Source organism: Hypanus sabinus, chromosome 6 (assembly GCF_030144855.1).
Source record: "Hypanus sabinus isolate sHypSab1 chromosome 6, sHypSab1.hap1, whole genome shotgun sequence".
Taxonomy (NCBI): Eukaryota; Metazoa; Chordata; class Chondrichthyes; order Myliobatiformes; family Dasyatidae; genus Hypanus; species Hypanus sabinus.
In genome coordinates, this window is record NC_082711.1 from 65,396,941 (window position 1) to 65,422,520 (window position 25,580).

Consider the following 25,580-nt stretch of genomic DNA (forward strand, 5'->3'; position numbering starts at 1 on the left):
TGAAGGATATTGTAATGTACACATACTGGACACATGGAATTTACCATGATTACATTCTTCTGATGATAAGTAGACAAGTATTGAAATAAAATTCTTTATTAAAAGCTGCTAAAATTGTTAATGGGATTCTTGAGGGCACATAAATACATCCAATGGCTACTTGCATTTGTGAAAAGCCAGTGTTACCTGTTCACTGACACAAAAATCAAAGTAGTACTAACTTCTCTCCAAATACAGTACCTGCGCGACCTCTTTAAACAGCAAACTAGAAAGTAGCAGAAATCTACTGCAGTCATTTGGAACGATCATGCGGTGAGGAAGTAGGGTCAATGTGATTTAATGGGAAGTGCCCTCCTAGCAATATAGAATGGCTGAAAAAATTTCTACAGCATTCAGATGTTTCTTCTACTATTCATCTGGGTTCCAGATAGTCTGCAGTGACATCACATCCTATGACAACAGACCATCACTGTTGGGACTTACAGTCATCTACCAGAGGTTCCCAATGAAACTTAAAATGATGACATGACTATAACATCATCACCAGTATAATATTAGAGGATTTACTGAAAGGGAAGTCCTGTAACTAAATACTCCAAAGAGTTCCCTGGCAAGTTTCAGGGTATGTGGATTTGGAAAGTGTTTCAGCAATTTAAGGCATCCAGTCAGGTTTCCTTTTGACATTTCATTATCCCTATAAATAACCTAAAAAGCAATAAAGTAACAAGATGTACTTCGTCTTCCACTGTGACTAATCCACAAAGGAAATGAATTAAACCCTAAGCATGCTCCTGTAATGGTACCTAGCAAATGGGGTGCTTTTATTACTTAAGATCCAGGTGCCTTTCCTGGGCCATAGAAGTTTCTCCTTTAGTACATTTTCCATAGTTCCTTTGCTGCTATTAAGCTGTAGTAATTTGCACTTCTCTGAAACCAAATGGTACTATTATTCATTGTATTACTATCTATTTTTCACTATCGTTCCTGCCATCTACTCTCAAATAAAACCTATTTCCTGTTTCTTCTACCCCTCCTTTTCCCAAGTTGTGTGTTTGCTTGTTGAATACAGTCAATGAAAGGTCATTGATATAAATCAGTAACTCAAGACTTCACCCAGAGACACAATCTGACCTAAGAATTTGTTCTTGAATTTAGTCTTATTTCACATATCCAGTGTTTTCCCATTTGGTTTAATTGCCATGTGGCAATATTTTATACACTGGATTTAAATGCATCAATGTCCAAAAACATTTATAGGTAACTTTTAATGCAACAATTCAAAAGTAAATCTACATTAGAAATTATATTTCACCAAGAATGCAAATTAAAGGACAAACAATCTGCTGCAGGAACTCAGTAGGTTGAACACACATTTTTGAGAGGAATGGAACTGTTGACATTTTGGGTTAAAAAAAATTCTACATCAGGATCTGAAACATCAACAGTTTTCTCCCCTTCTTAATTCCTTTTCCCTCACATGCTGCCTGACCACTGAACTACTTCAGCTGATTTGTTGCTCCACATTCCAGAATCAAATTTACCTATTGCCAAAAATATTTCATTCACATTCATTGAAGTTTTTGCAGATGTCTCCATGAATAATAAGCTGTTGTCGTCTGCATAGGACTGTGCTTCCTACAAGAAAAAATAGAACAGTTTTCATGTATGCATCACAATTTTATCCTTTCATTCGTAAAAAACAGTTTTATTGTCGGCTTTGCATCAATCATTTGAGAATGTCAATTCTTGTAAAGTTCTACAATATTGAAAGGATGTAACATATAGTATAGTATATAGAAATCATTTCGATTGATTCTACCAGATTTTCCAGACATGGCATTCTATTTCTTTTTCTTTATATTTTTAATCTTCACTAGGAAGCAATTTAAGATACAATGCATCAAGAGCAAGCAATTCACCAACACACTTGAATGATGATTCCTCAAGCATATTCTTGGATAATGAGTACCATTAGATTAATTGATCAGATGTTCCAGATTGACTTCAATTTTAGAGCCTAAACAAAGAACACTGTCCAAATTTTCACAAAACAAAAACGTAAATTCAACCTAGGCAATTATTACTCCATTTGCCTGCTAATGTGGTATCATGCAGCAGCACGAACTCCTAATAACCTAGATGGGCATTAATGCACAAGCCTTGTCAGGTTCAATCCAGACACCACTGGAACCTTTGACAACTGATGAACACTGTATGCCATTATCAGACAAACAAGCTTGAATTTGACATTAGGACTAAGGAATCCAAAGAAATCTAAAGTCAAATGTAATATTAGAGGCTGAAGTCAAAGATTATGACTACAAGCAGTGGCCAAAGATGTCAGCACCAGGTATTGAGAAGTGTCCAAGCGTTAACTGGACATCCTTCCGTTACAGGCTCAGAGAGATTATTCAGTAGCAGCTACAATGCTGTGTTCACTTCCAGTCCCAATTCCTCCAGTATTTAAAGTTCATTTTGGCATGCACACAGCAGCAGGTTAATAACCTTTCAGAAAGCCAACAACTGATTACAGCACAGACGAGTCAAAGGGAAAACATTTGACTCATCATATCTATGTTGTCTTGCTAGTGGAGTAACATAAGTTCCAATTCTTCTTTTATGAACTTTCAAATTATTTCATACTTATTCAATTATTTCTTGAAGATCACAATGGAACCCAACTCTACTATGTAGTAAGTGTATTGCAGGTTCCAACCAAATGTTGTAGGTTGTCCATGCCATTCTTTATTTTCTTTATCTTATACATGTGACTTCTAACTCTCGACTCCTCTACCAGCATGAACACTCTTTATATCCATTCTGTTTAAATTACATTTTAATACTTTCACCAAATTTCATCATTTTTTTTAAACAAAGCATACAGCGCCCTTGCAAAAGTATTCAGTTACCAATCCTTTGTTCACATAAATAAGTATTACAACGCTTGGTCTTGTTTTAAAATTCAACCTTTTTGGACAAATTTAAGAGTTTTACTGGAACAAATTATTGGAATACAACTTCCACATAATCCAGTATTATTTTTACTAGGCAATATTGAAGGGATAAAATCGAAATCCAAATTGAATAAATATCAGAAAGATTTCATAAAAATTGCATTGGCAGTAGCCAAAAAGGCTATTGCAGTTACTTGGAAATCGGATTCATACTTAAGTATAGATCGTTGGAAGAATGAAATTTTTAGCTCCATTCCACTTGAAAAAATTACTTATAATTTAAGAGATAAATATGAAATATTTCTGAAAATTTGGCACCCTTATTTACAAAAAATAGGATTAAATATATAGATGCTCCAAAGATAAAATTATTGGTTATCCAAGGAAATAAATAAATATACATATTAAAACTATTATGAATTCCATGGAGCATGTGGGGATCTTCCGATATCCAGGCACTCTTTCTTTCTTCTATAGGGATATGTTAGGGGGGGGGGGGTTAAGGGGAGGGGGAAGGGTTGATAAATTTTTTCTTCTGTAGCCTATTTGAAAATCCAATAAATTTAGTTATTTATTTATTTAAAAGTATTATGACGAGGGATTTTGATCAATTGAACTGAGAACTTCTATTTGTGAATCACATGCTCCTTTTTCACAGTAGAGCCCAAAGCTACAGGAGACAGACAAATGGGTGACTGTCAGGAGAAGGAAGGGAGAATGTCAGATAGTAGAGAGCAGCCCTATAGCTGTCCTCTTCAACAGTAAGTACTCCAGTTTGAGTAGTTGGGGCGGGGGGGTGGGGGGTGGAGAAGATGACCAGGGAGAAGCAACAGCAGCCATGCCTCTGGCATTGAGTCTCCCCCTGTGGCTCAGAAGGGTAAGGAACTGAAGAGGATGGCAGCAGCAATAGGGGACTCTAAAGTTAGGGGGACAGAAAGGTGATTTTGTGGATGTGAAAAAGAAACACAGATGGTAGTTTGCCTCCCAGGTGCCAGGGTCCGCAATATTTCTGAAAACATCCACAATATCCTGAAAAGGGAGGGTGAACAGCTAAAAGTCAAGCTACATATTCCCAAGGGGAATAGAATATAAAAACAAAGGAGAAAATGCTGAGGCTTTATAAGGCATTAGTCAGGCCACACTTAAGAGTAGTGTCAATAGTTTTTGCCCTACATCTTAGAAAGGATGTGTTGTTCATAAGGATGATTCTAGAAGTCAAAGGGTTAAGCATACGAGGAGCAATCTTTATTAATTTTGTGCAACGTGATGGAGCAAGAATTGCCCATTACTCCTTGCAAAATTGCTCAACCTGTGCCAAATTAGTTGGGGAGTGGCAGTGGACAGTAATCTTGAGGTCTTTCCAAAGATGTCCGATCGGGTTAAGGTCAGGACTCTGACTGGGCCACTTCTTCATTTGCAGGCACCCATTGGTTGCTCTGGCAGTGTGCTTTGGATCACTGTCCTACTGAAAGACAAATTTCCTCCACAGTTTAAGCTTTCTGGCAGATGCTAGCAGGTTTCTAATTCAGGGTCTCTCTGTATTTAGCAGCATTCACCTTCCCATCAATCCTGAGCAGATTTCCAGCCCCATAGCAAGACACCACCTCCACCATACTTTACAATAGGGATGGTATTACCTGGCTGATGCACAGTTTTAGATTAATGGTACATGTACTGCTTAGTGTTGAGGACAAAAAGTTCCATTTTAGTCTCATCTGACCACAAGATCTTCTTTCCACATCTTTAAAGTATCTTCTAAGTGAAGCATTGCCAAGTCTTTCGTGGCAAGGATCTGCTTTTTTTTAAAAGCCAGGGCTTCTTTCTTGTCACTGTTCCATAAATAACCTTTTTGTGCAAAGCCTTAAGAGATTGTGGAGCCATGAACTTCAACTCCAGTTGCAGTGACACTTCCAATGCTACTGCAGTCCTATAAACTGTGTATTAGTTCCTAATAGATATCAACAGAGGGATTCATCCAGTGTACGCTGCTAGGTATGGGGTGTCCAGGAAGAGATAGCCTATCTAGTGGAAGGGCTTGTTGTGTCCTTTCTGGGGCAGTTCACTCACCTTCGGTCCCCATCGGGCACTCAGCTCTTAACCTGTGGCTCCAAGTAGCCATTTGCATGCAACAGTGGCCACACCCCAGTATACTGCTTTGACGGGCAGACTAAACCAGGTGAGGGTAACTGACAAGACTCATAACCTGGTGAAATAGAGGCATGCCCATCCTAGCATGTGAAGTCAGCTGTGGCAAATTGGGTGGATCAACAGTGAGATCCAATGGCTAAGGAAGTTCTGCATTTCTTTGAAAAACATTTCCAATGACTATTCATCTTTTACATACCTGGAACTCCACTGTTCTCTTGTTAGCAAGATCAGCCTTATTCCCTGCCAAAGCTATTACAATGTTAGGACTGGCTTGCCTCTGTAGTTCCTTCACCCAATTCTTGGCCCGTGCAAAAGTGTCCTACAAAGAAATTGACAAAATAATACAGGTGCAACAGTTTTAGGAAGTATCCCAAACAAAATGCTTGTACATATGTCTGAAGAAAACACATTCACATTATTCCAGACATCTTAGAAAGTGTGTAAAATTACTTAATCTTGTTCAATAGCTCTTCACTGCCCCACAAAGCAGAAATACATGATTTTCACAAAGCTGAATGTCTAATAAACAAAATTAGAAAACTGTTACTGAAACTAAAGCCAGATTCAAGCATTTTAAGTTTCCTTGCTTTAGGTCAGATACAAATTTGAGAACACAAAAATAATCCTAGAATGCCAAAAATTGGTCCTTTCCTAGTTCCTTCTGAGGTAGAAATTTTATTACTTCCTCTTGAAGAGTTCTTTAAGATTTAAATTACAATAAATAAACTTAATTCACTATTTATTTCTAAATAGCAGATTCAAAAATAATAAGAGTCTAGATTTGAAGGCAAAGTTCCTGCTCCCAACTCTCACTCTTTACAAAGGCTGTCAAGGTGTTTACAGCAGAGTACAAGCCATATGTCATCCAAGGCCTTTGCCCATTTGAAGCTTCACTTTGCTTCCTGGGTACCAAAGTTTAGCTGTTCTGAACAGCTCCAGGAATCACAGGCAGGAAGTAACTGCAGATGGCACGATGGATCCAACTCCATTTTGACCCATGTCAAAAATCCCATGTAGTCTATTTAAATTTCCAAAATCAGGCTGCAAATTTTGTGGAAAACTCTACTGTTTAAATGCAGAGCTGGAAATTTAAAAATTTAACTTAGTGGGACAGAACTTGGTACTGATAAGCACACACCCATATCAAAGACCAATAAGCAGGAAAAACTTCCAAGATGTTATCTAATTACACGCTCTAAGCAAGTCAAAAATGAAACACCTAAGAAAACAATTTTAAAAGTGACTTTTACATCCAAATTTTCCAAGAATTGTCTTGAAACAAATGTATAGTTCTTGGTTATGCCAAGAACGTAAAGATTCCACAAATCAAAAGGAATGAAAAACAAAATTTCAGTATTCAAAACAGATGCTTAAACCTAGCACAAGTGGCAAAGTGGTGTGTAGGTATTCCGTCTCATATCTGAGATTTTTCACAGAATAAGCTGCTTTGATGTACAAAGGTTATCATTAGCCTCTAAAGCTTTGGTTTGTTCTACATGCTACTGCCAGAACATTGCCAACTTTTCTACATTTCTACATCATTAATCAGTGTTCTATGCAAAGGAATTAATCTATAGCTTAGTTTGTACAATACAACCTGATTTCAATCAGTATAGAAAATGAATAAAGTTACCCAAGAAAAGCTAAAAAAATTAATTGAAATCAAGTAGTGCAGATGCTGAAAACAGTGATTTAGTAGATTGAGTGGGGAGGAAGTGGGGATGGATTTGAAGTGGACTGGTTGTATCATAAATATGAGCAGGGAGCTGTGAGGAAAACCAAACTGAGCAGCCTCAATTCTGAGTGCCTCAGTGAAAAAAGGAAAATCAGTATCTCTGCAAATAAATGCAATTTTTCTATAAATAATAGACAAAAATTGTCAACAAACTCCCTTCAAGTGGCAATGGACAAAAACTAAAAATAGTTACACAAAAATAAAAATCAAACTAATCAGGAATTGAGTCAAATGGAAAAGCAGAATGACCATTAATTTGGCTGAATTTGTTCCCTTCCCACACAGCAATAGTCATACTTAACATATATCACCCAATTTGTTTCAAATTCTCAAAACATGTCCTATTCAGTTTTCAGATCATAATTTCAGTTGTCTTTGGTTATTAGAGACACCCCAACTCATCAGACGTTTCCTATAAATCAATAGTGTCCTCTTCAGCTTTGCTTTTAATTGATAATACTAAAACACACAGTTCAATTTCACCCTCCCCCCACCAACAAAAAAATTAGTGCTTGAATCAAACAAAAGATGCCATTATTATAAAATAAAACTAATGTTTTTGCAACTGGCAACTTTCTATGTGATCTTCAGAGAAATGGGCATATTAAACTTTGCATATTAATTTAACTTAATTGACTGGAACACTTAAAATTAATGTTGCATAATTTCACTTACATCATTTGTGATGTCATAAACTACGATGGCAGCCTGTGCTCCTCGATAGTACATGGGGGCCAAGCTGTGATATCTTTCTTGTCCTGCTGTGTCCCATATTTCAAATTTTACGGTTGTGTCATCGAGGCAGACAGTCTGAGTTAAGAATGCGGCTGAAACAAAATTGTTAGCATGTGAATATGTTGCTGGTATTAAAAATGATTTCTGAGAAACCACAGAAACAAAATTTGACAGTAAATCACAAAACTTTAGTTATCGAAACAGTTTGTCATTTGCACAATTAGCCTATAAGAAAATACCTATAGTTGATGCTTGGCCAATGCCAGAATAACCTTAACCAATTTAGAGATCACGGCCAATTCCGATATAAAGTTTGCAGCTACCAAACTGACTTTTTATTAAAAATGACTGTAAATAGATTCCCAAATGATGAAATCTCAGCTGAAGTAAATACCTTCAGAACAGCTTATCAGGTCTAATATCAGCAGATGGAAAATGAAGTCAAAAAGCTTAATTTCAGAGAGCACCTACATATTGTTTGAATGCTGCTTGGGATGCTGCAATAATTAAAGTCTGGTCAATTTGCTAATTATTCCACAATGCATACAACTAGCTTGATAAATTATGCGCAACCAAATTTCCCACAATAGATATTTAGTTGTACAAAGCTCACATAAAAAACAGGTTTTTTCTAAAAAAAAAGTAAACCCCTTAAAATGCTACCTTGCTCTTAGTCAGCGAGTTATAGCTGATCTATACTCAGATTTGTAGATAGAACATTCATAGCCCCACAGAACAGAGTCATAAAATAATTCTACAATTGTCTTGCAGATTAATATAGACACAGAACAATACAGCATAGTAAAGTACAGCCTTTAAACTTACCCTAAGATCAACCTAACGCTTCCTCCTGCATAACCCTTAATTTTTCATTTTTCCATATGCCTATCAAAAAGTCTCTTAAATGCCTCTAATACATCTGCTTCTACCACCAGCCCTGACGGCACACTCCACACACCACACACTCCACAAACCTACCTCTATATTTTCCTCCAATCACCTGAAAATTATGTCCCCTCTTTCGTATTAGACATTTCTGCTCTGGCAAAAGCTCCTTGGCTATCCACTCTATCTATGCCTCTTATCATCTTGTACATCTATAATCAAATCATCTCTCATTCTTCCTTTGATCTAAAGAGAAAAGTGCAAGCCTACTCAACATGTTATCAAATTCAGGCAACACCCTGGTAAATGTCCTCTGTACCCTCTCTAAAGCTTCCACATCCTTTGATAATAGGGCAACCAGAATTGAACACAGTACCCTGTGTGGTCTAACCAGAATTTTATAGAACGGCAACATTAACTCATGGCATTTGACCCCAACTAATGAAGGTTAACACACCATACGCCTTCTTAACCACTTGTGCGGTAACTTTGAGGGATTGATGAACATCAACCCCAAGATCCCCATTCCTCCACATTGTTAACGAATCCTGCCAATGACTCCGTCTTCAAATTTGATTTTCTAAAGGGTATTACTTCATACTTTTCTGGACTGAACTCCATCTGCTACTTCTCAGGCCAGCTCTGCATCCTATCAATTTCTCATTCTAAAATATGATAACCTTCTACACACTACCACCAAACTCTAGGTAGAATACGCTTCATCTACAACCCATCTCTAGGGTCAACTAATTCCAAATCCATGCAGCCAAGTTTCCATGGATCCCAAGCCTCCTGATTTTCTAATGAGCCTACCACAGGAGCCTTGTCAAACACCTTACTAAAATCCATATGCACTACGTCCACTGCTCTATCTTTATCGATCTGCTTTGAATTTTTTTTTGAGGAAGTGACAATCAAGTTGCTCACAAAGCCATCCTAATTAGATTGTTTCTCCAAATGCACAAAAATACAGTATCCAAGAATCTTTTCCAAGAATTTGCTTGCTACTACTAACACTCACTGGTCTATAATACCCAGGGTTTTCCCTATTACCTTTCTTGAATAAAAGAATAATATTTGCCATCATGCAGTCTTCTGGTACTACTCAGTAATGACACAAAGACGATCACCAAAGCTGCAACCATCTCTTTGTTCACTTACTGTAGTAATCTGGGGTATTTCCCACCAGGCCCCAGGAACCTGTTTATCCTAATGTTTTTCAAAAGTTTCCACACATCCCTTTCTTTATGTTAAGATGTTCCAGGATACAAGCCTATTTATTCTATGCTGTCCTCAATCATCAAGGTACTTCTCATTGATGAATACTAAAGCAAAGTATTCATTATGGACCCCTCCTATCTTCTCTAACTCCAGGCTTCAACCCGGATCGGTCCCACCCTTAACTCTAATCATCCTCCTGTTCTTCACTTTAGCGTAGAATGCCCTGGGGTTATTGGAGTATAAAAGTTGCATTGTTTGCTGTGTAACCAAAACTATGTAGTCAGCTTTGAGTTTGCTATTTGCTATGCATGTATCCAATTTAGTAGGAGAATGAAATCTTAAGAATGTAGAAGATAATGGGGTGTTAATGAGAGGTAGCTAAGAGATGTAGATTAGAACATGATTAAGTCAATGGGTAGAAACAATACTGGCGGATGTACTTGTGATACGCAACTGTAGACCGATTGGATATACTAATGCAACTAAACCAGGAGATTGCTATAAAAAAAATGCTATGTACAAGGATCGGTGGGCAATCAGCAACTAGCTCAATGACTGTCTCAGCTTTGATTTGCAAATTGAAGTTTAATACTTCTTGAAGAATCTTCTGCATCTCCTGGTCGTTTGTGGGGCACGAGAAACCACTACAGGGTTCTCCTGAATCGCATTCTCCACAGCCTTCTCACGTCCCCTTCTAGCTCTAAGTACTTTAAGCTCCTTCCTGGCTACCTTGGAACTCTCTAGTGCCCTGTCTGATCCTTGCTTCCTAAACCTTAAGAATGCTTCTTTCTTCCTCTGGACTGGGTGTGTCATATCTCATCAACCATGATTCCTTCCCCTGCCTCAACCTATCTAAAACACCATGTATGTTATAAAGAACATCTACCAACCAGTGCTCTTGCATCAGAACTTAACAAAAGAGACTTTTACTGTAATAGATAGAAATTAAAAAAATGTTGGAAACACTCAGCTAGTCAAATATGTGCTTCAGAAAGAAAATTAACATTTCAGATTTTCAGGTCAATTTAATTTGTCTCAAATATTAAATAACCTACTGACTTGTTTCTAGCACAAATCTTGAGCAATGCACATAAAATGCTGGAGGAACTCAAAGTCAGGCAGCATTTACAGAGAGGAATAAAGACCTTTCATCAGGTTTTATTTCAGATTCCCAGCATATGAAGTGTTTGATTTTTATTCTTGTATGAAAACTCTTGATTAAAATTCTTGAAATTGGATTACGAATACATAATCACAACAGAATGATATACATCATTATAAATATAATGCTAGTCAAGCAAAAGCCGTATGTACTTATATAGCCATACAACATGAAATTATCCATACCAAAGATTCCCAGCTAGTTCCATTTCCCCTACATAAGTCTTCACTCAAATGTCTCTTAAATTGTAATTGTATGAATTCCATAATCTGTCAGCATATTCCAGCTATTAACCACTGTGTAAAAAAAATAGTTCCCCCCCCCATCTCTTTTCAACCTCCTTCCTCTTAATCCCCTCACCTTAAACCTTTGCTCTTTTGTTTTTTGATACAACTACCTTGGGAAAATAATTGATTATTTACCCTATGCTTCTCATTAACTTACACACCTATCCTGACTCATTTGCTCCTGGAAAAACAAGCCCATACTACCAAACTGGGGCAGCACGACTGCATAGTGGTTAGCACAAGGCATCACAGTATGGGTGACTTGGGTTCCGCTGCCTATAAGAAGTTTGTTCTCTCTGTGATCGTGTGGACTTCCTCCAGGTGTTTGTTTCTTCCTACTGCCCAAAGACATACTGGTTGGTAGATTAATTGCTCATTGTAAACTACCCTGTGACTAGGCTAGAATTAAATCGGGGGGGGGGGGGGAACAGCAAGGCTCAAAGGGCCAATACTGCACTGTATCTAAATAAATAAAATCTCTCCCCATATGAAAAGCCTTCCAATCCAGGCAACACTCTCCAGTATAATCACATCCTTCCTACAGTATAATCCCAGGTACAGTTAACCGATGTTTTGTAAAATTGCAGCACGAGATTCTACTCATTCCATCTCCCAACTTAGAATGTTATATTGAAGATGCCTTCTTCACTGACCTGTGTTGTCATTTTCAGGGAACCTAGGTCTCTGTTCAACGTTGAATTTCCCAAAATGCATCACCTTACACTTGTCAGGATTAAAGTCCACTTGCCTATGCTCCACCCAACTTTCCAATCCATTTATATTTTGTTGTGTCCTTAACCAACCTTCCTCGCTATCTGTACACCACCATCTGCAAACTTAATCATACTCCCTACACATTTCTCACTTGTAAAACAATCATGAATTTGTTACTGTAAACTTTCAAAGATTAGCAGGTTATAATCTTTGATGACTTTAATTATTTATATGCGAAGTATTCAAATGGACCACAAAATTTGTACACAGCAGACCATAAGGAGTTTGACTTCAGGATTAATTATAGTTATTTAGAAAAGAAATGCTAACTTTCATTACTTGCTGACAGAGCTGACAATAGAAATTTATCTTATCAAAATAGAAGCTAACAAGTTCAAAGACAGAATGTTTAGCAATATTTTCAGGATTATAACAATAAATGGAATAGCTTCTTTCATACCTAGTTCCTTTTACTTCCCTTGTATGTCATATCAATTGCAGTTTTAAATTTGGACCAGACCTCAGCCGTCTGGAGTAAAATATTTTCAATTAAACTGTTGCATTTACATATAATGGTTACATACTTGATAACCATTTTATTCAGATTCCATATGGATAATAATGCAAGCTATCGCTAGCATGTATATTAATATGGCAGAATAGAGAGGATCTGTAGCCATAATTAAAGAATATGCCAGGAGGTCTGGGAGGGCAATGCTGGAGTCTGTCTGGAAAATCTTAACTTCTTTCATAAAGTGACAACCTGAAGACTATACTTGGTCTTGCTGCTGTGGCTTGGCCTCCAGATACGTCACATCAAACATGAAAGATGAAACTCTGTACTGTGCATTCCAGGAAAAATCTAGGAAAGCAAACCAGGCTAATGGGTAGAAAACAACAAATACCTTATTATAGAGTTGTACCCAGTTGGGAGAAAAAAAGACCAGATCCAAATTATTCTTAAGATCTTAAATGAATGAACTGGTCAGCTATATGGAGTTTTATAGCTATGTCAGAAAATCCTTCATTGTACTGCTATAACTACTACAAATTAAATTTTATATTGGATTACCCATGCACCAGGGCAAGACCTATGATGCACTCTTGGGCATTCTTCTTTTGAATACAGAATGACTGAGAGAATGAGCAGAAGACACTGAAGTTGCTGGAAAAAGAGAACATGGTCCCAGCCTTGCAGAGATAATCTCTGACCCAACCCTGGGTGGAATAATATCTAGTTAAAGTGAATTTATTATCAAAGTATGTATATATCATCATATACAAGCCAGAGATTCATTTTCTTGCAGGGATACTAATAAATCCATAATAGAATAATAACCATAAAGTTCAAAGTATATTTTATTATCAAAGTACACGTGTCATCTTACACAACCCTGAGATTCATTTCTTGTGGGCATTCACAAGAGAAGCAAGAAACACAATAGAATCAATTGAAGACCATACCCAATAGGATGGACACTCAAAATGCAAAAGACAACAAACTATGCAAGTACAAAGAGAGAGAAAAGAAATAAAAATTATTAAGCTATAAATATTGAGAACATGAGATGAAGAGTTTTTGAAAGTTAGCACACAGGCTGTGGGAAGATTTCAGTGATGGGGCAAGTGAACTTGAGAGAAGTTATCCCCTTTGGTTCAAGAGCCTGTGGTTGAGGGGTAGTAAGAGGTGATTGTTACAACACCACACAGCCAGATTTTCAGTCTCCCTCCTATATTCTGATTCACCAGCACCTTTGATTCAGCTTCAACAGTGGTATCATCAGCAAACCTGCATGTGTGTTTAGCCACACAGTCATTAGTAGTAGAGCGCGGGGGGGGGGGGGGGGGGGAACTAAACACATATCCTTATACTAATGGAGATTGTGAAGGAGATGTTGTTGCCAATGCAAACCGACTGGGGACTGCAAGTGAGGAGATCCAGGATCCAATTGGACAAGAAGGTTTTGAGGCCAAGGTCTTGGAGCTTATAGATTAGTTTTGACAAGATAATGGTATTGAATGCTGAGCTGCGGTCATTAAAGAGCATTCTGATGTATGCATTTTTGCTGTCCATGTGTTCCAGGGTTGAATCAATAGCCACTGAGACAGCATCTGCTGTGGAGCTGTTGCTCCAGTAGGCAAATTGGAGCAGACCTAAATCACTCTCAGGCAGGAGTTGATAGGTTACATCCACAGTGATGAAGTGTATTGAGAGGTTGCTGACTAAAGTGTGACTGGACGATAGTCACTGAGACAGGTCACCACGCACTTCTTGGGCACCAGTATAATTGAAGCCTGCTTGAAACAAGTGGGTACCACGTACTGCCAAAGCAAGAGATTAAAGATTTCAGTGAACAGATCAGCCAGTCGACCAGCACAGGTTTTTAGTACCTGGCCAGGTACACCATAAGGGCCAGGTGCTTTTCTTGGGTTCATCCCCCTGAAAGCTGCTCGCAGAGCAGGTTTATTATCACCGGCATGTGTCGTGAAATTTAACTTAGCAGCAGCAGATCAATGCAATACATGGGGAGAAGGAGAAGAGGGAGGAAGAGGGAGAGATTGTTGCTGTGACACCACTGGCATATCTTTCTGTACACCTTTTCATCTCCATCTGAGATTCTACCAACAGTGATTGTATCATCAGCAAATTTACAGATGGTGTTTGAGCTAGCCACAAAGTCATTGGTAGAGTAGTGGGCTAAGCACACACCCTCCATGTGTGTCAGTGCTGATCATCAGCGAGGAGGATATATTATCACCAATCTACACAGACTGTGGTCTTATGGTTATGAAGCAGAGGAGCCAATTGCAGGAATGCCCAGGTTCTGTAACTTATTGATCAGAATTGTGGGAATGATGGTGTTAAACACTGAGCTATAGTCAATAAACAACATCCTGACATTGGATGCTTGTATTGTTCAGGCAATCTAAGGCCTTCAGAAGAGCCATTGAGATTGTATCTGCCATAGACCTATTGTGGAAATAGGCAAATTGCAGTGGATCCAGGTCCTTGCTGAGGCTGGAGTTCCTTCTAGCCATGACCAACCTCTAAGTATTTAATCACTGTAGATGAAAGTGCTACTGGGTGATGGTCATTAAGGCAGCTCACACTACTCTTCTTGGGCACTGGTATAATGATTGCCTTCTTGAAGCAGGTGGCCACTTCCGACTGTAGCAATGAGAGATTGAAAATGTCCTTGAATACTCCCACCAGTTGGCTGGCTCAAGTTTTCCTTAACTCCAGAAACTGAAATCATAGGATCATTGGGGGACGTGGGATGTCAGGATGGTTTCTCCATGTTTTGACAGTCAAAGCAAACACAGACAGCATTGAACTCATTTGGAAGTGAAGCCCAATGTCTCCTATGTTGCTTACTTTAATAAGAGGTGATGGTATTCAAGCCCTGCCACAACTGTTGAGACACCTTCATTGATTCAACTTCCATTTGGAATTGCCACATTGTCCATGAGATAGCTTTCTGGTGATTTTACCCGAACCTCTTATAACATTCGTGATCACCAGACTTGAATGCCCCTGATTTGGCTCTCAGCAGATTTTGGATATGTTTCAACCATAGCTTCTGATAGGGGAAGTCTCTGAATGATTTTATGGAGACACACCAGTCTACAACTGTTTTAATAAAGTCTGTTAAAACAATAGTTTTCTCATTCAGGACCCCATGGCCCAGTACAATGACTTGGAGCAATCCCATAGCTGCCCCTCTGCCTCCTATGACCACTTCTTTGTTCTCCTAATCTCTGGTGCTTTGCTCTTTTGCCTCTGCCCGTATGGAGCATTGGGAGTTTATTATACAACACACACCTCCTCCTTTCGCCTTTTCTGAATCAGCAGTTTGGTCCATTCTGTAAATCAAGAAGCCTCCATGTCTGATCGCTGTATTGTGCACACCCAGAGAAAGCCACCACATCTCGGTCAGACATAGAATACAAAAAGTCCTCATTCTCTCCAATACAATGATCTTGCCCTCAGGTCCTCAATTTTGTTCAATGACTGCACATTTGCCAAAAAGTGCTGGGCAGAGGAGGCCTCATCCCTTTGCGTTTCAGCCTACCTTGTAGTCGCCTCCTCCTGCCTTGCTTCCAGGCACGGCGATGAACCTTTGTCCACTTAAAGGTGCTGTACTTGTCTGGTCCACTGATTCTTTCAGGCGATTGTGAGATCTGTAGATCATTATGTTGATCTAAATGTACGTTGCTCAGAGCAGCCTTTCTCAACCTTTTTGCCATGGAGGAATCCTTGAAATAATTTTCTTGTCTCAGGGAACCCCTGCATAAGAATTATTATATCTACAGCTCATAGTACATTTGTATGCTCAATAAGTTGTAGATATAATAATCCAAAAATAACTGTCAATGCACTTCTGAGTACAGAATGAATTTTTAGCCAATCTTTCTTGAAAAAGAAACAGTTAAGCTCAGCTTACTTTTCTTGAGATTAATCTCTTCCCCCTTCATAAATTTTAAAAAACTCAAAGCAAAAATAATAAATTTGTTAAATAACTAACTTAAGCCAAAATGGGATTTAATTTTTCTTAAGATAAGCTCAGTGGATTTAATTTATATAAAGGGTATAAATTGATTTTAATTAATGCTATTTACCACATGAAAATTTAGTAACAATGTTGAATAGTAAAGTTACTAAAAACCAGAAATTTTAGACAAGACTTTGACAGAAAAACACCTTTTTTTACTAAGTGACATGATCAGGCTCAAATATAGGCCTAGCATGTAAAACTGGCACTTGATTTTTTTTGCTGCATAAATACTCAATTCTGGTTTGAACGAGATAAGCACACATGGATTTCAACTTCAACTAAAATGAGATGATCCCTATCCTTGCTCTTGATACTTGTTAGACAAGAAAAAGCTTGTTCACACATGTAAGGAGTTCAAACCTGCAGCAAAATATTCATTGCTTTCCTATGAATGGCAAGATATTCTTCTTCCACAGAAATCCAGAACTCGTCCAGGGGCAGTTCACTAAATCTCATCTTCAGTGCACGATCAGACTGCATCTCACAAAGTTCTTCTTCTTCTCTTAAACTTCTCAGGCTAAGCAGAAGCTTCAGAGAAAGGATCCTACTCCAGTCATACATTTGAGTTGAAAGGGAGGAATATTACTGTTCAATTTTGTTCTGCGGTTCTACCAGGTGGTTTTCAATAAGACTCAAGATTTTCTGATCCTTTCTCACTCTTAAGTCCAAGCAGCAATGGAAACATTTCAAGATCTCCTTTTGCAACATGATTTTTTCCAAAAACTCAGTTTCCTTCTAAATCTAAGAGTTTTGTCACTTGAAGTCAAAACATTTTCTCCAGGTCTTTGCAGAGACTTGTTCAACTGGTTCCTGCAGCCATTTTTCATTTTCAAAGCACTCTGCAAATCTGGCCTCCTACTTTCTTGAAAGTACTTCTGCAATTCACTTTCAGTTCAAACAGCCTGTTTAGGACTCTTAAGCCACTGGATTTCTGTATGTAGCAGGAGATTAGTGTGTTCTTTGTCCAGTTTGTCTCAGTATTTTAAACATTCTTCAGTAAAATGGTCTTTGTTTAATAAAATTAACCATTTTTGTAGCATCATCCAGAATATTTTTCATTTCAGCTCCAAGAATTTTTGAGATCAATACCTCTCTGAAGAAAGCAGTGCATTGTGACAATGTCAGGGTTTTCTTTCAAGAGAAACAAAATCTCTCATGGAGCCAACCATTGATTGGGCACCATCAGTACAGATGCCAACACAGTTCCTCCACGCCAGACCTTTTGTTTCAACATACGAAGACTAAACATTAAATATATCTTGGCCTTTGCTTGTTTCGGGCAGCTCTTTGCAACAGAAAAAGTTTTCTTTCACCATAACATGTGGACCTCAGCAAGTTAGACCAGCAGGAAGAGCTTAAAAGGAGACAGTTTTTTCTTCAGCAGTTTGATTGAGCCACAACCGCACAAGTGCATGGATGTCAGAAAGTTAGACCAGTGGGAAGAATTGAAAAGGAAGACAGCTTTATAGAGTGGGTGTCAGAGTAGAGGAAGACAGGGGAGGGCTTTAGTTCAACTGGGCTTAGGTGATAACGGGTCAAGGCTATGTTTATTGAGAAGAATTGAAACAGTAAGTACGTCTATGAGGCCGGTGTTCCGTACTGGGTGTCAGATGTGGGAAGTCCGGGAAACTCCCAACCTCCCAGAAGGCCACATCTGCGCCAGGTGCATCAAGCTGCAGCTCCTTAGGGAATGGGTTAGGGAACTGGAGATGCAGCTCAATGACTTTTGCCTGGTCAGGGAAATCGAGGTTGTAATAGAGACGAACCATAGGTAATTAGTCACATGAGGGCCTCGAGAGATAGATAAGTGGGTAACAGAAGAGGGAAGGGCAGGAGTCAGAGGCTAGAGAGCACCCCTGTGGCTGTACCCCTTGATAATAAGTGCTCCTGGTTGAGTACTGTTGGGAAGGGATGGCCTACCTGGGGGAAGCAACAGTGGCCACACCTCTGGCACAGTGGCCCTGTAGCTCAGAAGAGTAGGAAAAGAAAGAAGGCAACAGTAATAGGGGGCTCTATAGTTAGGGGGACAGACGCAGGAAATAAACATGGATGGTAGTTTGCCTCCCAGGTGCCAGGGTCTGGGATATTTCTGAATGTGTACATGATATCCTGAAGTGGGAAGGTGAACAGCCAGAGGTCGTGGTACATACTGGAAAAGGGAGGAGGTCCTGAAAACAGGCTACAGGGAGTTAGGAAGGAAGTTGAGAAGCAGGACCACAAAGACAGTAATCTCAGAATTACTGACTGTGCCACACAACAGCGTGTATGGGAATAGAGTGAGGTGGAGGATAAATGCGTAACTGAGGGATTAAAACAGGGGACAGAGATTCAGATTTCTGGTTCATTGTGACCTCTTTTGGGGCAGGCGTGACCTGTACAAAAAAGGACAGGTTGCACTTGAAACCGAGGGGGACCAATATCCTAGCAGGGAGGTTTGTTAAGGCTACTGGGGAGAGTATAAACTAGAATTGCTGGGGGGGTGGGAACTGAACTGAAGAGACAGAGGAAGGGGCTGCTGGCTCACAATACAGAAAGCTTGGAGACAGTGTGAGAGGGAGGTTAGGGTAGGTGATAGAAAAGGGATGTACTCAGACCAATGGCTTGAGGTGTGTCTATTTTAATGTAAGAAGTATCATGAACAAAGCGGATGAGAGAGCGTGGATCAGTACTTGGAGCTATGATGTTGTGGTCATTACAGAGACTTGACTTGGATGGGTCGGGGGCAAGAATGGCTACTTAAGAGTGCCAGGCTTTAGATGTTTCAGAAAGGATAGGGAGAGAGGCAAAAGAGGTGGGGCATGATCTCTGCTGATCAGAGATAGTGTCACAGCTGCAAAAAAGGAGGAAGTCAAGGAGGGATTTTCTACTGAGTCTCTTTGGGTGGAAATCAGAAACAGGAAGGGGGTCAATAACTCTACTGTGTGTCTTTTGAGCATATAGACATTAAGAAAGAGGATAAACTAGAGCTTTAAGAAAGCATCAAGTTGGATAAGTCTCTGGGACCGGATGAAATGTACCCCAGGCTACTATGGGAGGTGAGGGAGGAGATTGCTGAGCCTCTGGCGATAATCTTCGCATCATCAATGGCGACGGGAGAGGTTCTGGATTGGTTCCCTTATTCAAGAAAAGGAGTAGAGGTAGCCCAGGAAATTATACACCAGTGAGTTTCACTTCAGTGGTTGGTAAGCTGATGGAAAGATCCAGACAGGCAAGATTTATGAACATTTGGAGAGGCATAATATGATTAGGAATAACCAGCATGGCAAGGCAGGTCGTGCCTTACGAGTGCGAATGTATCTTTTGAGGATGTGACTAAACATGTTGAAGGTACAGCAGTAGATATAGTGTATATATATATATTACAGCATGGCATTTGAGAAGGTACCCTATGTAAGGCTTATTGAGAAAGTAAGGAAGCATGGGATTAAAGGGGACCTTCCTTTATGGATCCAGAATTGGCTTGCCCGCAGAATGCAAAGAAAGGTTGTAGAAGGGTCATATTCTGCATGGAGGTTGGTGACCGGTGGTGTGCTGCAGGGATCTGTTCAGGGACCCCTTCTCTTCATGATTTTTATAAACAACCTGGATGAGGAAGTGGAGGAATGGGTTAGTAAATTTGCTGATGACACAAAGGTTGGGGGTGTTGTGGATAGTGTGGAGGGCTGTCAGAGGTTACAGCGGGACATCGACAGGATGCAGAACTGGGCTGAGAAGTGGCAGATGGAATTTAACCCAGATAAATGTGAGGTGGTTCATTTTGGTAGGTCAAATGCGATGGCAGAATATAGTATTAATGGTAATACTCTTGGCAGTGTGGAAGATCAGACTGATCTTGGGGCCCGAGTCCATAAGACATTCAAAGCTGCTACGCAGATCCACTCTGTGGTTAAGAAGGCATACGGTGCATTGGCCTTTCATCGATTGTGGGATTGAGTTTAAGAGCCAAGAAGTAATGTTATAGCTATACTGTATTCAGTTCTGGTCACCTCACTACAGGAAGGGTGTGGAAATTATAGAAGTGGTGCAGAGGAGATTTACAAAGATGTTGCCTAGATTGGGGAGTATGCCTTATGAGAATATGTTGAGTCAACTCAGACTTTTTCTCCTTGGAGTGGCGGAGGATGAGAGACGACCTGATAGAGGTGTATAAGATGATGAAAGGCATTGATTGGGTGGATAATTAGAGGCTTTTTCCCCAGGGCTGAAATGGCCAACATGAGAGGGCACAGTTTTAAGGTGCTTGGAAGTAGGTACAGAGGAGATATCAGGGGTAAATCTATTTATTTATTTTAAATCGCAGAGAGTAGTGAGTGCTGGTAACGGTGGTGGAGGCGGATACGATAGGGCCTTTTAAGAGACTCCTGGATGAGTAAATGATTAGAAAAATAATGAGCTATGGGTAACCCTAGGTAATTTCTAAACTAAGTACATATTTATCACAGTATTGTGGCCAAAGGGCCTGTATTGTGTTGTAGGTCTTCTATGTTTCTATAATTTACAAATCTTACAAATGCTGCAACATGGCATTTATTGGTGAAATCTGTTGACTCAACCCGGATAAAGATGTTGTTGTTTTTCAGTTTATCACACCAGACCTCTTCAGCATCATGTGACATCATCAGCATGTCAACTTAATGTACCGTTTGAGAGTGGCTGCCTTCTCACCCAAACAAAAACCATGCAAGAGCCCATTCTTGAACTGCTAAATGCTGATGACTGTGATCCTCTCACACACAAGAGGATGTGCTACAGGCTGCAGTCACTCAGTTCTCCAAGGCTACAAGGGCTTTCAGGTTAACAGTCAGTGTGAAGAAAAAAATGATCCTCCATTAGATAGCTCCTAGTGGTGTTTAAAAATTTACCTCATATCATCATTGACAATCACTCTTTCACCATGGTTGAACAGTTCACCTACCTGGGCAGCATCATTTCCAATTATGTTATGGTAGTAAGGGGTGTTCACAATCGATTCGCCTGAGGTAGCAGTGCCTTTGGGTGTCTCCAGCAACATGCGTGGAAGAAGCACCAGCTTCATCGGTCCACAAAGATCCAGGCATTCAGGGCTGCCATCATCACAACACTGCTATATGGCTTTGAAGCCCAAGTGTTGTACTGTAAACAAATCCGGTTGCTCGAGCACTTCCGGCAGCACTGCCTCCACTCCATCATCAATCTGCTGGCAGGATCGTGTCTCCAACAACGAGGTGCTGAAGAAGGCTCAACTTCCAAGAATTGAAGTCACTTGGTCAGGCCATGTGTTTCGCATGGAAAACTCCAGGTTACTGAGATCAGTGCTCTAAGGAGAACTCTCAGGGAAAGACAGATCATGCTCCCTGCGCAAGAGGTACAAAGGCCAACTTAAGCAGCAGCTCTCTCAGGCAAATATTGAGGCCAACAAATGGCTGCAGCTGGTCTGTGACAGAGACCTCTGGGGAATGATGACCCATGGAGCAGCCAAGAATTTTGAGGGATCTAGAACAGCGACTGCTGAAGAGGAGATGCAGGAAGGATCCTACTACACAAGCACTCGCATCCCAGCTGTTCCCATGTCCCTACTGCTCCAAAGTCTGCAGATCCAGAACTGGTCTCTAGTCACAAATGACCATGCCATTGCTTCTGAGGACTCTTCTTCCCTCCTGATGTTCGCAACAAAGAACCAGCCATCAGAGTGTGAAACATTTTTAATTTCTTGTACAGCATCTTGTTCAACCATTATACCCATGATAATTTTACATACTGGCATTATTAGGTTCTCACTAACTGTATGACTTTTCCTTTTCTCGGCAATAAGTTCTGCTACTAAATAACTGGCTTCCTGTCCTTTCAGTGACTGTTAATTTATTAGCAAAGCTTTACTCTGTTCGTTTTGAGATTCCAGTTAAAATAATCAGCACTTCTTTGTGTCATATGGCTGTGATTTGTAGTTGGGTGTCTTCTCCATTTTGCAGGAGATATTGCTGCAATTTTAAGTTGTTTGCCATAGACTAGGTCAGGCATGGGCAAACTACGGCCCGTGAGCCATATGCGGCCCATTAAGCTTTTTAATCTGGCCCGCAGAACTTGATGAAATTATATTAATAAACCTTGTTAACGTTTTTCCCCCGCAATTCTGGCGTTTTCCCAATAGATGACGCACTCTATATACATTTGTGGCGACCCATTTCCTGGCACATCCGACCCGGCTCACAATTAGCCTGCGGGGATTTGCGAGCACAGAGCTTTGGAGCCTGTGCGCAGTGGGGCAGGTTGAGGGAAGCTTAAAAGTGAGGCTGGGGATTTCGAATAAAGTTTTTTTCTTCGACTGCAGTTACCGACTCCGTGTCGTAATTTTAGCGCTGCATGTAGCACACCGCTACACATTGACCTTTGTTGAGGTGCAGCGTATTACTCCACATTTGCGCTTTACTCTTTGTTCGGCTCGACCTATTTGTGTGAACAGGCGTTCAACGTCATGAACATCAACAAGGCCAGCCACAGATCCAAGTTAACTGACCAACACCTCAGATCCATCCTGAGAATCGCCACAACAAAACTAAATCCAGACTTTGATGCGCTGGCTAAAAAGGGAGACCAACAACACTGTTCCCACTGAAATTAAAAATAAGTTTCTTCCTTGTGTTATGTAAAAAAATGCATTTGAAAATATTTTTTTTCAATAAGCCTTACATGTTACATGTCATTTCTGTTAAGTGATGGACATGAGTAGTGCACAGGTACACGTACGTTCTCAAAATAAAAAATGCGCTCCAGATCAAATAACGCGCTCCGCATACTGGCGCGCTCTCACTGCTCTGTCATTGTGCGGGTCGTTGTTGAGTTTTGGCACAGGGGACAATTGAATACGAAGGAGCAGGACAAGTAGACCTGCATCTCCTACCGTTTTTGAAATAAAGACAGTCAGGAGGAGAGTGATGATGATAATATCTTGAAGGATAACAGAATTTTCAGTGCTTTAAAATAATAACTGTTACTATTTTAAAAAGCTGTATTTTATTCATTTAATTTTCAGTGTTTTAAAAGTCATTTCAATAAATAGCTAAATACCATGGGACTTCAAAGACAGATATTTTGTTGTAATGCATTTGTTCATTTTCAATTGAAATTAAAGCACATGTTTTCTACATATCCCATGATATTTTATTTTCTCTTATGAGGTGTATTACCAAAACACTCCGTCCATCTGCTCCTGGTCCGGCCCCCCTGTCAAATTTTAGAACCCTTTGTGGCCCACAAGTCAAAAAGTTTGCCCACCCCTGGACTAGGTACAATGGAAGACGACAACTTGGATCACCAGTCCATACAAAGCCTATTCGTAAGTAGCTTTCATTGTAGACAGAATTTTTTGTCCATTGTTGCACTTATGCAGTGAAATGACTCAGAAGATTGTAATTCAAAAATCACCACATTGTGGACCATCAGACATGTCTGTAAAACGCAGGTGTTAATAAAATATAAAAATGGGCGAGTCCATTCAATACTCAGAAAACGCACTTCACACTCCTCATCCGCTTACCGTCCTCACCTCCATGCTCACCACAGCGCTCACCAATTATCAAGAGTCTCCTCAACATCGCATCAAAATCTGAGTATGGACTCAACCAAATAAAAATGGTCTGATTGCACACTGCCATACTGGGCTGAGAGACCTCTAACAAGATTGCTACCAGGGGTGCTCAGTCACTGCCCACCACTGTGAACACTAGCACCGCACGTCACACGAAGTTCAAAAAAAGCAGTTCATTTTTTTATAAATCACGATCTCTCACAGAACCCTGGTTGAGAAACCCTGGTTTCGAGGGATGTTATATGCTTCAGATTATCGTAAAAGTACAGTCATTCCTCAGTATCCCTGGGGGATTGGTTCCAGGACCATCCCCCCCTGCGGATACCAAAATCCACGGATGCTCAAGTCGCTTGTATAAAATCGCTTAGAATTTGCATATAACCTACGCACATCCTCCCATATACTTTAAATTATCTCTAGATTACTTATAATACCTAATACAATGTAAATAGTTATTTCTACTGCATTGTTTAGGGAATAACGACAAGAGAAAAAGTCTGTACATGTTCAGTACAGACGCAACCATTGTAGCTTTTCTAGGAATGCTGACGCTGCCTCGACATCAGCCAAAGCCGATTCTCCCGTGATCTTTAAGTTCTTGAGGCTGCAGCGCTTTACATAGCTAGCCAGCCATCCCTTACTAGCCTTAAACTCCTACTTCTTGCTCACAACGCAAGTAGCGAACGAACGAGACGCGAGGCGAACAATGCTCAAACGAGTGCTGGAGAGAGTCTGAGGATCTGTGAAATGGCGGGAAGCTACAGCAGAGTATGCCTACGCATCATTAATTCGCGTGGATTCAGCGTAGTGCTCAGCGCACAGCAAATTCAGGTTTTGCTTTTTGGAACTTTCTGGATTCCCCCCCTCCACCGAATATTTTTGATCCGCGGATGCCGAACCTGCGGATACAGAGGGCTGACTGTAATTCAAGAGGTATATTGAGAACTATCGTTTGCAGCCCATGTAGTGTTGCCGATCTTGAAAGACTGAACCAATGAGGGTATTCACCCACTGTGGTAAAAGACAAACTGCAAATTTTAAAAGAAATAATAACAACAAATAAATAAGCAGTAAATTAAATACTGAAAACAAAGAGTCCTTGAAAGTGAGCCCATGGGTTATTGGAACATTTCAATGATGCGACAAGTGAAGTTGAGTGAAGTTAGACTCTTTGGTTGAGGAGCCAAAGGTAATAACTGTTCCTGAACTTGGTGGTGCAAGTCCTGAGTCTCCTATAGCATCTGCTTGATGGCAACAGCAACTGGACCATGAAAATGCTTTGTGTGGATGTGCTCAATAGTGAGGAGGTCTTTACCCATGCTGGGCAGGGCATATCCACTAATTTTTGTAGGATTTCTGTTCAAGGCCATTGGTGTTTCCATACCAAGCTACGATGTAGCCAGTCAATATACTTTCCACTACAGATCTACAGAAGTTTGTCAAAGTTATAGATGTCATGCCGAATCTTCGCAAACTCCTAGTGAAGTAAAGGTGCTGTTGTGCTTTCTTCATCATTGCATTTACATGCTAGGCCCAACTGTCGAGCATCCGTCATTGATGCAAGTTTAGTCCAGTATTGCCACTTCACCCATGAGATATACTAGATAACCACGGCTTCA

General features: G+C 40.0%; 1 protein-coding gene across 2 annotated transcripts in view; it reads right to left on the reverse strand.

The window, feature by feature from the left end:
* rab5aa (RAB5A, member RAS oncogene family, a) overlaps window positions 1-25,580 on the reverse strand; it is a 46,397-nt gene that overhangs the window by 5,709 nt on the left and 15,108 nt on the right. For both annotated transcript variants that reach the window (XM_059972342.1, XM_059972343.1), the window contains exons 3-5: window positions 7,513-7,664; window positions 5,299-5,421; window positions 1,542-1,635 (exon numbers count right to left, since the gene is read on the reverse strand). In XM_059972342.1, the coding sequence (XP_059828325.1) occupies window positions 1,542-1,635; window positions 5,299-5,421; window positions 7,513-7,664 (369 nt within the window). The remainder of the gene's footprint in view (window positions 1-1,541; window positions 1,636-5,298; window positions 5,422-7,512; window positions 7,665-25,580) is intronic.